Source organism: Armigeres subalbatus, chromosome 3 (assembly GCF_024139115.2).
Source record: "Armigeres subalbatus isolate Guangzhou_Male chromosome 3, GZ_Asu_2, whole genome shotgun sequence".
Taxonomy (NCBI): domain Eukaryota; kingdom Metazoa; phylum Arthropoda; class Insecta; order Diptera; family Culicidae; genus Armigeres; species Armigeres subalbatus.
In genome coordinates this window covers 292521864-292536897 of record NC_085141.1, presented here as the reverse complement: position 1 = coordinate 292536897, position 15034 = coordinate 292521864, and the positions used below count along the sequence as shown (strand labels likewise).

At 40.6% G+C, this 15034-nt stretch overlaps 1 protein-coding gene across 1 annotated transcript; it reads left to right on the top strand.

Annotated features, from left to right (window-relative positions):
• The first annotated feature begins 2871 nt into the window (after positions 1-2871).
• Positions 2872-14277, top strand: LOC134224826 (E3 ubiquitin-protein ligase TRIM37-like). Its single transcript, XM_062704426.1, has 3 exons — positions 2872-3822; positions 3890-3991; positions 13664-14277. The coding sequence occupies exons 1-3, from the start codon at positions 3017-3019 to the stop codon at positions 14124-14126; spliced, it is 1371 nt and encodes a 456-aa protein (XP_062560410.1). The 5' UTR covers positions 2872-3016; the 3' UTR covers positions 14127-14277.
• The last annotated feature ends 757 nt before the right edge of the window (positions 14278-15034 follow it).

The window sequence follows — 15034 nt, the reverse complement described above, 5'->3', positions numbered from 1 at the left end:
GGTTCGAGGCCGCATCTCTCCATCCTCGAATGTGCCCCACGCTTGCCAAGTCGTTTTGCACCTGGTCTGCCCACCTCGCTCGCTGCGCTCCACGCCGTCTCGTACCTACCGGATCGGAAGCGAACACCATCTTTGAAGGGTTACTGTCCGGCATTCTCGCAACATGCCCTGCCCATCGTACCCTTCCGTGTTTAGCTACCTTCTGGATACTGGGTTTGCCGTAGAGCTAAGCGAGCTCGTGGTTAAGAATACTCCGAGTGCTTGCAAGTCCTCCTCGAGCATTGTCCATGTTTCATGTCCGTAGAGGACAACCGGTCTTATTAGCGTCGCGTACATGACACATTTGGTGCGGTGGCGAATCTTTTTTGACTGCAGTTTCTTCTGGAGCCCGTGGTAGGCCCGACTTCCCCAGATGATGTGCTTTCGTATTTCGTGACTAACATTTTTATCAGCCGTTAGCAAGGATCCAAGGTACACGAATTCCTCGACCACCTCGAAGGTATCCCCGTCTATGGTAACACTGCTTCCCAGGCGGGCTTTGTCGCGCTCGGTTCCGCCCACATGCATGTATTTACTTTATCTTTGACGCATTCACCACCAGTCCAACTTTCGTTGCTTCACGTTTCAGGCGGGTGAACAGTTCTGCCCCCTTGCAAATGTTCGGCCGATAATATCCATGTCATTCGCGAAACAAATAAATTGACTGGATCTGTTGAAAATCGTACCCCGGCTGTTACACCCGGCTCTCCGCATAACACCTTCTAGCGCAATGTTGAACATCAGGCACGAAAGTCCATCACCTTGTCTTAGTTCCCGGCGCGATTCGAACGAACTGGAGTGTTCGCCCGAAATCTGCACACAGTTTTGTACACCATCCACCGTTGCTTTGATCAGTCTGGTAAGCTTCCCAGGGAAGCTGTTCTCGTCCATAATTTTCTATAGATCTACGCGGTCTATACTGTCGTATGCCGCCTTGAAATCAACGAACATATGGCGCGTTGGGACCTGGTATTCACGACATTTTTTAAGGATTTGCCGTACAGTAAAGATCCGTTGTCCTGGTCCGTTGTCGAGTGGCCGTCAACGAAGCCGGCTTGATAACTTCCCACGAACTCATTCACTAATGGTGACAGACGTCGGAAGATGATCTGGGATATCACTTTGCAGGCGGCATTAAGGATGGTGATCGCTCGAAAGTTCTCACACTCCATCTTGTCGCCTTTCTTGTAGATATGGCATATTACCCCTTCCTTCCACTCTTCCGGTAGCTGTTCAGTTTCCCAGATTCTGACTATCAGTTTATGCAGGCAAGTGGCTAGCTTTTCCGGGCCCATCTTGATGAGCTCAGCTCCGATACCATCCTTACCAGCTGCTTCATTGGTCTTTAGCTGTTGGATGACATCCTTAACTTCTCTCAATGTGGGGGCTGGTTGGCTTCCATCGTCCGCTGAACTGGCGTAGTAATCTCCTCCGCTGCCTTGACTTTCACTGCCTGTACTCTCAGCGCCATTCAAATGTTGCTCGTAGTGCTGCTTCCACCTTTCGTTACCACAATTCGTCCGTCAAGATGCTCCCATCCTTATCCCTGCACAGTTCGGCTCGCGGCACGAAGCCTTTGCGGGATGCGTTGAGCTTCTGATAGAACTTGCGTGTTTCATGAGAACGGCACAGCTGTTCCATCTCCTCGCACTCCGCTTCTTCCAGGCGACGTTTATTTTCCTGAAAAAGGCGGGTCTGCTGTCTCCGCTTCTGTCTATAACGTTCCACGTTCTGCCGGGTACCTTGCTGCAGCGCGACCGCCCGCGCTGCAGCCTTCTCCTCCAGAATCTGTCTGCAAAAAAAAATGATTTTCTAACGGACGAGTTGCCGAATAATATGCCAATATGACCCCAGAGCACAGACAACGTAAGTTTTTTGAGCACAGACAGAAGGTTGAAATAAAATAAAAATCTAAAAATCGCAGCGCTACGTAGGTCATACAAGTTTATTTATAATTTTTTGATTTTTTCCTGGAAAAAAAAATTACTATTTTAAATGCACTTGTCATAAGACGAGTTTGTACAATCCCATTGAATTCCACCACTTAATTGTATCTTGACAGATACGTATTTCGACCTCAACAGTAAGGCCGTCTTCAGTGTCTCGTACTTGACTCGACTTAATACGTATCTGTCAAGATCAGGCTTGTAAAATGTCATATGCATGTCATTTGACTAATTTGTTCATAACTTTCTCCAGAAGCCAAATTTTTTCCATAATTTTAGATGTACTCATAACGCTTGAGTAGGGCTATATTTTTGTCCAAGGGTACATTGCTCTAAATATAACATATGAGGCGGATAGTGAAAACTCTCCAAAATGTCACGTGTCATTTGACATAATGTTATTTGAATGGCATTTTGCCTCCCTCGCCTCAGATTACATATTTACAGCAATGTCTTGTTAGACAAAGTTGTAGGCAAATTTAAGCGCTATAAGTTCGTCATACATCAAGAATGATGGCTACCTTCAGAAATAAGTTCTGGGAAAATTATACAAACGAATGCAAATGACATTTTACAACACTGGTCAATATACAATTAAGTGGTGGAATTCAATGGGATTGTACAAACTCGTCTTATGACACGTGAAGACACTAAAAAGCTCAAAATAATTTTCTTAACAGTATTTTAAATGATTGATTTTAGGTTTATTCGTGATTCCGTGTGATCAAATTTACCAAAGTTTTTTTTTAATAAACCTAGCTTTTTGCCTACCGTTTGCAACTATACTGTAATGTGTGTGATATCATTGCTTTTCAAATTTATTGTATAACTGGAGAACGCTCTATTGATGGCTATTGATGACCCGGTGCACCAATAGAATTATTGTGAGACACCATTCGTACTTGATCATTGCACCGGGCAACGTTGATCGTTGACCGTTATTTGGCAGTCTTGTTTAATCTACCCAAGTTAATCTAAATTGTGACTAAAATTGTTTTCGATCAGTGATAAAACGCCTAAAATTAAAATCGATGGATTTGAGTGGACATTTGCGCATGTCATCGATGGAACAAAGTAAGGAGATCGCCAAAAATTGGCTCCACGAACAGATCAACGCCGATATCCTATTTGCATGCGCCATTTGCCACAACGCGATAAACGTGGACCACCCCATCCATTGTCCGCAGTGTTCCAAGCTGTTCTGCGCTACATGCATAGAGAAGTGGTTCAACACGGGAGGTCCGCGGCCGTCGGTTGTGTCCAGCGTTAAACGTTGCCCATGCTGCCAGGCCAAGGTAGCGATGAATCAGTTCACCTACTGTCGCGTCTACCAGGAGGTACGTGAGTTAATAGAGGGCCTCCAGAGTAACATGGAACAGTTGATTCATCAGTTGAGCAAACCAATCAATTACTGCGACAAGCATGACAAAGAACTCATTTTGTTCTGCCAAGAGTGCCATAAGTGTATATGCATAAAGTGTACTCTAGTCGATCGACACCGAGGACATATCGATCAGGTCTTGGAATTGGACGACGCTCGAGAGAAGCTGAAACTTGCGATCCTCAGGGAAAACAACTTCTTGGTGAACAGATTGGCAGCGTTGAACAGGGTGACTGCCAAACTGACGACGCGGGAAAACGATCTGCATCGATCTTACGAAACAATGGTGAACGAATTGAATATCGCCGTTGATGGCATTATCGAAACGATCCATGAAGAAAAGGAGGAAAAAATACAAAGGCAAATAGCGCCCGTGAAAGCCTCAACAAAGCGCCAACAGGAAGAAGTGGAAACGATTATACAACAATCGTTTGAATTGGCTAATGAGGAGACCAGGTAATATTTTAAGAGTTGCGACATGTCATAATTGCACGATATATTAAACGATAATCATCTTTTACAGTCCCGATGTAATAGTCAAGACGTACCAGATGATACAAGCCATCAAGAAAATGCATTACGAACCTTTTCCTGTTGATCAACTTCCCAACGTCGAGTTTACAAAGTAAGTTTTTCAATAGCTTGTTTCAATTTTGATAAACAATAATTCAACCACTATAAGCTGTGTTACGGTACTCATATGTAGTTGATTCTATATGTAAAATCCTGCTTTAATTCGATACATCTTTCTAGAAATACGAGAAAGGCAACACATGTAGAAAACACGTCGTAGGTAATTGCAAAGCAATGCAACAAAAAATATTTAAAAAAAATGGTAATTTTTCATAATTAATGGCATTGTTTTTTTTTTTATCTAAAGGCTCTTAAACCACTGGATTGATTATTTTTTAATTTTTTCTGGAAAGTTGTTTCCTGAAAATTCTTATGATTTTTCCCTGCGAAGTTTTTCTGATTTTTTTTTTGATTCTAGGACATTTTTTTTTTCCAGAAAATTCTTCTCAGTTTTGCCGTGACCTTTTGAGTTTTTATGGCATTTAATTTTTAAACTTTTCTGAAAAAAAAAACTTCCACGGGGAATTCTTCTGAAATTTAAATTTCTTAGCTATAGCGCTGTATGAGCTATATTCTGAGCTATAGCGAATTTTTTTTCTCTAAATTTCTTCAAGAAAATGTTTTTTACTACCCAAGGAACATTCTTCTAAATATCTCAATGAACTTTTAACTAAATTTCTTCAGAAAATTCATCTGAACGTCCACGGCGAATTCTTCTGAATTAGCTCGTAAAACTTTAGATCTTTAGAATTTTCTCGATAAATTCCGCTTGAATCCTCTAAATACCCCTTAATAATCTTCTAAATTTCCGTGGAAAATTGCTCTGAATTTCTTCGCGTTTGCTTGCTAGACAAACCAGTTTTCAAGAACTAATGCAAGTTTCGAAACTGTCCCCAATGAGGAAATATGAAATCTTATTTCAGCAATTCTGCCCTATTTTTTAATCTACTCGATCCTGCTGTTCTATGCATAATTTCCTTATGTTACCTTTGAGCTTAAGCTTGATTGATCGCCGGTTGTTGCTACTGCATAATTGCCAGATTAGCTCTATTTGTACAGGATGTTGGGATAGGCATTCATCTTCAATGTATAAGTACTCGTGATCTCATTTGTTTGGCAATACTGGCGCTTGCCACGTCGAAATGCAGATCAATGTAGGGAAAGAGAAGGAGTTGATTATGCATTTGCCAGCGGTCACTAGCTGAATATACCTCTGTCCTAGTGCGGACTCATGCATATTTTCATGGGGTTGAGAAATTTGTATTTAATGGCAAAGGTTCGTCTTGGTTAATGGATTGTCACTTAAAAGGTATTGAAACAAGGATAAGCTTGAGAAGTGAAACAATATTATGAAAACGGTTCCGCGTCCGTTGCGGCTTTAGCAAGTGCTAGAACCAATATGATAGAGCTATTTCATTGATGATTGTTGGAACAGTCTAGTGGAGGATGTAAAAGGTTTTAGGGAAAAGAGAATTATTCTATAATCTTGGTTATCTTCCCTTGTCGTACTCACGCACTCGTTCTTCCTACACTGCGTACTAATCAAAACACAAACAAACGCGTATTTTAAACTCACCGACCACACAAGGTAGAACACATTCTAAAATCCTAATACGATACACGTCCAATCATGAACTCTGGTTGCCAATCGCATCGCACTGAACAAAATAACCCGGATCTCGTACCAACATTATTCGATTTACTTTCCGACCGCACAAAACAGAACTGAACATCCGCATCTGCGTTCGTTACGAAACACGTTCAATCGCAAACTTACATAACTGCCCCATGGGGGGGGGGGGGGGGGGGTTGGTAAAAAGATATTTTAGTTACTAGATAAAGATTGTCGCTGTCGTTGCTGTCCGGAACATCTTTTGCCGGCGAGGATAGGGGATTTAAATGTCAATGAAGGAAAAATACATACGATTTGACAGTTTAGTACCACACATGTTTCGTACAGCAGAACAAAAAGAACCGAAGCTACAATGCAGCTGAAGAGTGCGTATTAATTCGTGTTTTCTACAAGTATGCGAAACGATCGCGCGATCATCGGAAATAATTTGTTCTGCTTTGTGCGGCCGGTGAATTAATCAATCAGTTCGTGTTTATTCGTGTTTAGGAGAAGTTTGAAAAACGATCTTCAGAAAAAAAAGGTTCTACTTAGTGCGGCCGGTAAATTAATTAATTAATTTATTTATTTATTATTTATAATTCATCTGATTTGATCTGATCTTAACCCTTTATAAGGCAGACGAATCTAAACAATAAATTAACCAAAACAACAATAGGACACATATACATTATACATTAAACAGTTCAGAATTGAAAAATTGGTGGCAATATAGTTGCCACTGCCCGGCAAGCGGGAAAACAGGCAACAACAAAAATAAATAAAAGTTTTTTTTAAAATTAGGTTTTACGTAAAACCAGTCAAATCAAGACACGTTACATTTTTTGGTAAAGAGTCCTAGTCGGAAAACGCATTATAAGTAAAAAAAAAATTGCGCTTTTGTTCCCAAGGGGGACCCTTGGGAAAAAAAACACAATTTCGTAAAAAAAAAACAAAAACCAAATATACAGAAAGGCAAACTTTTTTTTCACGCTAATCATGTAATAATCTAACACAGGAGATTCAAAATAATTAATACCAACGGGGAAAAATATATCTTTGTCGTTTTTTGAACGAATTAACAGAAAATCCTTCTTACACTCGAAACCTACGATCTGTTCGTAAAAAAACAACAAATTGAGATGTAGTCAATTCAAAATCAAACACAGATTCAACTGATTGAAAGCTCATATCATCGCGCAAATGGGCTGGTTATATGCATAACGATTTCGTTGAAATCCCTGTTGCATCAAAGTGTGTTGCCTTAAAAGTCTTCCTGATGCACGAAAGTCCAGCAAAGATAAAAGATGGGTGCGGTCGAGGTCTCCGTTGAGTAATTTAACGATGAATCTTACGCCGCCGATCGAGAGTTTCGAGACCAAGTAGTTGGCATCTATCGGGATAAGCTGGTAGCTGGTAGGTTCAATGGGTCACGCAATGGTAGATTCCTCAAAGCAAGCCGCACAAACCAGGGGGAGAAGGCGGAGCACTGAATCCCTACCACCACATTTGCGACATCTGGATTTGGTTCTAAACTGTAAACAACAGTATTAATTCTTTACCACCTTTTGTTATGGCGAGGCAATTTTTATGCACACTTTTGTTTTTGATATTTTATCAAAATTAAACACTCAATCATGCACCAATATAACGATGTGATATGCTTGAGATACCTGTTTTATTATAGGGACTCGAAAAAGAATTTATTTGCAGTAACTAACCAAGTATAAAAATGTTCACATTAACGATTGCGCCCTAACACCGGTTCTAAGCTTCGATGCAGAGTACACGAGCTTTGTTCGCCAGTGACAGGCGTATGAGGCCCGTTTTTGGACTCGCTCAAACCGTTTTTGGACTCGCTCAATTCGCAAATTCAATGCCACGTCATTTGGAGCCCAGACAATTGCGGCATTTTCCAGGATGGGTCGTACAAGCGAACAATAAAGCGCTTTGAGGCAGTGCGGGTCTGTAAATTCTCCGGCGATTTTAGAGATGAAACCGAGCACACGGTTTGCCTTGCTTATTATTGAAGCATAATGCGAGTTAAGGAAAGTTTTGTGTCCAATGTAACGCCGAGATCTTTTGCTTGATCAACTATGCTTAGTAGAGTGTTATCTATGTTATTAACGCATTTGCCCAAAAGTACACGCGGCGCTCCCCTAAAGAAACGACGCACCGCGCTTTTTGCTGCCCGTATACTCGATTCTTATGGGGAGATAACATTGCGGCGTTTCCTAGGGTGCGGTTGTTCCTTTCAAATGGGAAACGCCGCGTGGAATCTTGTGCAAATGCGCTTTTGTAAACATTACAACAGCCGCGCGGTGTATCGTATTGACAGCACCCTACAATATATTCAACAATAATCGGGTTCATCAAACGATGAAAAGTCATTACTGCACATTTACCGACGCTAATCTTAAGCTTATTCATGCTACACCAGTTGACAAACACATTGACACCACGTCGTCGAAAAATATTACAAACGATTGGCAAATAATATTGACTAGTTGCTGCAATACCAGAAAGAAGGCACTTCAGAGGATTCAAAATAAAATTTTGAAAATGATTTTGAAGTTGCCTCCGTGGTATAGTACCAATGAACTTCATAGAATTTCTAATATTGAGACATTGCAACAAATGTCCACCAAAATAATTTCCAATTTTAGACAAAAATCGTTGCAATCTTCTATTGCAACGATTAACTCCTTGTACCCTTAGTATTAATTAGGTTAAGTTTAGTTTAAGTAGAAAACATTGTAATTCCTACATGGTTTATTTCAACCAGAGGAAAAATTCTAACTGCCAAAGGCAATTGAAATGTATTAATAATAACTAAAACTGTAACATAGCAAATAAGGATGATAGTGTTAAGAAAACACGGAACACCTAGTCTAAGAGATGAATGCATGTATTAGATAATTAGCAAATAAAATAAGTTTAAAAAAAAACGATTGGCAAATAAACGTCCCACAAAGAAGAAGTCGAAGGATGATATTTGAAAAAAAAAAATGCACGGGGAAGCATACGGGAAGTTTTTTAAAACTCTTCTCAAAAATTCTAGGAGTAATTTAATTAAAAACGGTTAGCAGTACGGGATTGGACTTTCTACTGCATAATAAACGCAATTTTTCGATATCAAATTTTATTTTATGATATCACCCTTGGGGCCCTCCTTAGCCGTGCGGTAAGACGCGGTTACAAAGCAAGACCATGCTGAGGGTGGCTGGGTTCGATTCCCGGTGCCGGTCTAGGCAATTTTCGGATTGGAAATTGTATCGACTTCCCTGGGCATAAAAGTATCATCGTGTTAGCCTCATGATATACGAATGCAAAAATGGTAACCTGGCTTAGAAACCTCGCAGTTAATAACTGTGGAAGTGCTTAATGAACACTAAGCTGCGAGGCGGCTCTGTCCCAGTGTGGGGATGTAATGCCAATAAGAAGAAGAAGAAGAAGAAGAAGAAGAAGAAGAAGAAGAAGAAGAAGAAAAACCCTTGGTACACAGTACAAGCAAAGTCCAACCCTGTACTACTTTCCGTTTTTTTATGCAGCTAGCTCAGCATCGACGTCAGTCGATGATTCAAACTAGAAAACGGATGAAAAATGCCTTGTACCCTTAGGGGTCCCACATACGCTCCGACATGTTGTACAACTTTGACTCCGCCCCTAGCAAATTTGGTTCGGTCGGAGTAAAGTCGGACCGTCTGTGGGTAAGTTGTACGACTGTTGAACAGTACAACTTGCCCACAGACGGTCCGACTTTACTCCGACCGAGCCAAATTTTCTGGGGGCGGAGTCAAAGTTGTACAACATGTCGGAGCGTGTATGGGGCCCCTTAGGCTGACCGATGACAGGCTGACCGATGAGCTTGCAAAAATTTCCGCTTTAATATTCGGAGACCAGGGGTGCTGTAGGGAGGGAAGACACGCCTTTTCTTCATTGGTACATTCTCATTCAGCCACTGATTGACAACATCACAAAAAACTGTAACCATATCGTGAACAGTCACACTATAATACACACAACTCCAATTTGTACCGGACAAAAAACGCATTAACTGCTCAAAATAAATTTTGCGAAAATTTAGAGCTTTTTCACACTCATTTGCAACCGGTAAGTGATCCCCCCGATCAGATGAAAAGGTATTTTAGTTACCAGATAAAGATTGTCGCTGTCGGTTCCCTTTGTTCTGCTGTCCGAAACATGTGTGGTACCTAACTGTCAAATCGTATGTATTTTTCCTTCATTAACATTTAGATCCCCTATCCTCGCCAGCAAAAGATGTTCCGGACAGCGACGACAGCGACAATCTTTATCTGGTAACTAAAATATCTTTTGACCAACGATTGACCAACGGCGAGGACACAGAAGTTGCCGTCGATGACAATTGTTTAATTTCGGTCTGAAGATTGTTGATCGCGTCAGTTAGAGAAACCTGTGGAGATTTTTCATCTGTTGCTTTGGTGATAGAACGTAGATGCGAGTTGTCGAATAGATCTGCACATTTGTCACACATCCAGAATAAGTTTTTCCGGTAAAATAATTCATTAGTGCACGTGTGGCTCCAGTGCAAGTCATATGGAACTCGCAACCACAGTATCCACGGCAGACGACAATATCGATGCCGTTTATGACCTGGTTGCATTTGACGCAGTTTTTCTCCATTTCGTTACGTTGTCGTTTGTCGTTGATACAGAAGCACGAAGGTCTCTACGTCTCTACTTTTGAAGTGTTCAACATTTACACATTAAAAACTACGAAAAACATGATAAAATAATGAAATAAATCAACACCTTCTGAATCGAAATCGGTCCAGCTTGGTCGGATTTCGAATCAAAGGATCAAAATCGGTACAGTTTAACTGTAATATTAAATAAATATTTTCTATCTAAATATTCAAAATGCATGAATCTGTCTGATTGACTAAACTACCACTGTAAATATTTCAATACGCACCTTATTTTATGATTCGAACGTTGCAATTGAATGGACAGTTACTTTTTGTGCAATTATGTGCTACATGAAAACAAATGGCGCCAGAAACTCTGCGTTTCGTGTTTTTGATTTATGTTTTTTGTGCTTTGCAGCAAAAAGACAACTTTGGTGATCATTTTTCAAGGCTCTTAAAGATGTGAAATTTATCCGCTATACAAATAGCACGTGCTATCAAAGCATTCATCGCCACAATCCACCACGTGGCGCCTGCATTTTAGAAAAATCAAAGTAGCTCTTTTCTTGCAGGTATGTTTTTCTTAGGCGACTGTTTAGAGCTCATTTTCTGTTGCGATTAAAAATAATCAGGTCTAGATTTTTTTTATGAGCGGTACAATAATTTCAAAGCTTTCTTTTTATCGCATTTGCTTAAAAGCTTACTGGCAAGTATTTATTTGAACAGGATAAAATAAATGATTTATAAACTAATTACAATTACCTTAAACCCCCTTCGATAAATTCTTATCTCATGAGGTGGACGGATTTTGGACCCCCATGGTATCATCTGCGTTAAATATTACATTCCACTTTGAAGTGTATCCAAACTTGATCACGGTGTACGTTGACGTGTTGTTCGTAACTAATCAGCGGAAAAACAGTATTGCTTTGCGAACGTGCTATAAGTCATGGTCTACTGATGCTCATTTATGTCGCGAATAGAAATATATACTAGAATAAGAGATCGGCGAAGACGCCATCTTGTTCATTACATGCATTTTCATACGTTTCCAATTCGACAGTTTTTCACTCTGCCGGTCTCTGGTTATAGGGTTGCTAGGGTTAAACGTCCTATCGTTGTGGTATGTCCTAATGTTGCGGTAGTGTTAAAATAGTCGATTCTGGATATAATAAATAGCATTCAAAACAATTATGGATACGCTAAAACTCCTCGAATTAACGACTAGAACAGCTTTTGTTTGACAAAATTCCCTTCAAAATTATGAAAAACCAACATTTTTCATAAAAAAATTGAATTCTTTGTAGTTTGTTTTTATTGTGGTAAAAACAAAACAACATAAGTTTAGCACAATGGACGTAACATTTACGAATCTATAGTTAACGAGCAACCTATTCGACTACTGCAATGTGGAAAAAGACCACCAGGTAACTTTTAAGGAATTCTTTAAATCAATTTTGTTTTTACACGTTGCTTAATCCCTCCATAATAGGTCGTTTTACCCTAGTCGCGAATGAAAACTTTACACTGCGCTGTTGTCTCTAAATTCCGGGCTAAAGGCCACCTACACCTCGGGAGGGAGGGAGTGAGTGAGAGAGATTGAGTGGCAGCGGCACGAGTCGCTTGACGCCTTGGGATTAGAGTTAGGGACGATGGTCCCGGTCTAACTCGCAGTGGCTATGGGGAGGTTCGTCAAGCCCTTGGACAAAGTCCCTGCTGCCCCCGAGTGGCAGAGAGAAAGAGGAAATGAGTGAGCACGTGAGTGAGAGTAAGTGAGTGAGGGTGACTGAGTGAGAGTGAGTGAGTAAGCCAAAGTGAGAGATAGTGAGTGAGAATGAGTAAGTGAGCGTGAATAAGTGAGTGAGAGTAAATAAGTGATGTGTGTGAGATTTAGTGAGTGAAAATAAGTGTGTGTGTGTGTGTGTGTAAGATTGAGTAAGTGCGTGGCAGAGAGATAATGAGTGAGAGAGTGAGTAAGAGTGAGTGAGACTGAGGGAGAGAGTGAGTAAGAGAGTAAGTGAGAGTGAAAAAGTGAGTGGGGGAACGAGTTAGTCATTGAGAGTGATAGAGTGAGAATGAGTTACAGTGAGTGAGTAAGTTCGCGAGTGAGTGAGAGAGATAATGAGTAAGTGAGAAATAGTGGATGAGAGAGCATGAGTGTGAGAGAGAGAGAGAGTGGGTGGTTGAGGGAGAAAGGTGGCCGTCTCACTATGCATTATTTCTCAAACTTCTTTTCAAACTTCTCCATTTTCACTGCTCACTTTCAACTTCTCACTTCTTACAATTCATTTCGCACTTTACGCTTTTTACGTCTCAGTTTCAATTCTCAATTCTCACTATTAATTTCTTCACTTCTCACAACTCATTTCTCACTTCTCATTTCTCATTAGTCACTAGACACTTCTCACTTTTTTTTCTCACTGCTCATTGTGCACTACTTACTTCTCATTTTCATTTCTCGCTCATCATTACACAGTTTCCTCTTCACACTTCTCACATCTCTCACTTTCCAGTATCCACTTCACTAGGCTCTTTCCATAATAAATTTCCGTCAGAGATTACGCATTTCCCGTGCGGAATCAATTCAAAACGGAAATGTTTCCCCGCGGGATTTGCATCTCTACACATGGGATTTTTCACCGTACACTTTTCCCACGATTGGGTTTCCGCTTCGGGAAATTATTTTTTCGTGTAGACTTCTTCTCCTGTCACGAGAAACGCAAATCTCGCTACCGTTTAAATTACATGGGAGACCAAACCCCGGGACACGTTTTCCGAACTGTAAATGTGCCAAATTTCTGCTGGTCAAACAACTTGTGGAAAAGTCACGGAAAGTCACGCGAAAATAAAGTCTTGCGTTTGGACGCACACCCTACTTGCAACTGATGATGGAACTAATTCGCTCCAGAGTCATGATCGTTTGGGTTATCTTCATGTATTTTATTTTCATAAATGCCTACTGACCGCAATACAAATGACAAAACATCGATTTATTGGCCGCTTTATTGCAATAAGATGATGTTATTTTGAGACATATTTACATATTAACGTATATTCGTCTTCTTATTCTACTTATTAAGTTATGGGGCACCACATCCCCTACTGGGACATTTCCGCCGTCATAGCATGAGTAAGTCTCATTAGAATTCACATGACTTGTCTAATGTCTGATGCTCACAAGTTTCTTTTTATTCAGGTAATCTAAATGTAACAAATTATAAATAACCTTCCCACATAAAGTTTTAGTTCACGAAGTGTTTCCTGTTTACTTAAGACTGTTTAAGTAAGTCTGTTATAAATCAAATAAGTGTTGTACGCGAGAAATAAGAACATTATATAGACAAAAAATTGCTAACTTTGGATATCACATATTTTAACATTAGGTCATGTTTCTGCTACAAAATATTTTAATATTTTTTCGCTCAATATATAATCTATCATTGCAGCCCGATTACGCCACCCCCGTTAGAAGTGCGCTTCTCCGTACCCTGCTTCTCGCAGCGAATTCTCCGTTCCTGCACGGTGTTCTCCATTCCGCAGAGCTTCGACGGTTTTATGTTGCAGCTCAAAGGCTACCACGATGCGGACGAGGACGCGATCAAACTCTCGCTTCGCATTCTCGAGGGCTACGATGTGAACGATATAAAGGTGGTCTGTCATCCGATGCGAGAAGGAGAACCGCTGGTTCGGTGTATGGACCTGAAGAAGGGCGAAGACAACACGGTGCTGGAGTTTGCCAGTTTTGCCGGGATGGGTGGCTTCTTGGACACCCAGCTCGACGAGCTGGTCATTGAGATGAAGCTGAACCTGTGGCGCACGTACTATGCCAAATGTGCGCACAAGGACTGGTGCATCAAGAAACTGAGCGGACTCAAGGAAGTGATGGACGATATTCAAAAAAGCAGTTGAGAAGACTGTCTCATAGGGATCGCGCTGGACGTGACCATTGGTTAGATACGTTGATCTTTATTGTGACTTCAAATTTTATGATTGTTCAAATTACCTGTAATAGATCTATCTTAGCCATCAATCAATATAATAAATGTTGTAGTACTGTAAACAGTGATTTGATTGAAATCATATACTGCGAATAGTCCTCCCAAATTAGTAGCTCCGATAAGGCCACAGTTATGATGACTTGTTTATATCTGTTGGCGGTGTTTGTAACGCTGATACAGTTTGTTCATTAGTTGTTAAGATAAGCAAAACACGCCTTCTGCTTCTGCTGGAATTCCTGCCACAGCTTGGACGCCGATCAACAGTGATTCCTTTTCGGCTTTTAACATGATTGCATGGATTATTTAGAACAATTAGATCACATCAAGATCGACTTGTGTGACATCAAAAGATTATAATTATTGAATTTCACGAGAAAATGATTAATCTACGTTGGGGGCTGTCCATATACCACGTGGACAGTTAAGAGTATTTCGAATGTGCATGACTAATAAATTTTTCTTTAGAAAATTTATAAGATTAGTTATCCACACTTGTCGAGTATATCTGAAACCAGATATGTATTATCTAAAATCCAGACCACATGGTACATGGACAACCCCTCAGGGGAAGCTTAAACTGTTGTCACTTTTAATTCTCCTTCGTCAACGTGTGTCGTTTAGATAATACCGCGCAAGACGGAATGGCACTCGTCAATTTGGTGTCGATAAGAGAATGGCACCCGAAATCGGAGAAATCTGCGAGCGAAGCCACAGCGATAAGATATGTTGTTACTCGGAATAACAAATTCAGCATTGCGTTGCCTTACCGCAACCAATCAGTATTGCACTGGCAGTTGGCCCCGTAGGCCATAGGCTAGG

Excerpts from the sequence above, each read along its gene's own strand:
- LOC134224826 (XM_062704426.1), top strand. The coding sequence starts at position 3,017 with ATGGATTTGAGTGGACATTTGCGCATGTCATCGATGGAACAAAGTAAG. Across the intron at positions 3,823-3,889 it reads TTGGCTAATGAGGAGACCAG|TCCCGATGTAATAGTCAAGA; the intron begins GTAATATTTTAA and ends CATCTTTTACAG. Across the intron at positions 3,992-13,663 it reads CCCAACGTCGAGTTTACAAA|CCCGATTACGCCACCCCCGT; the intron begins GTAAGTTTTTCA and ends CTATCATTGCAG.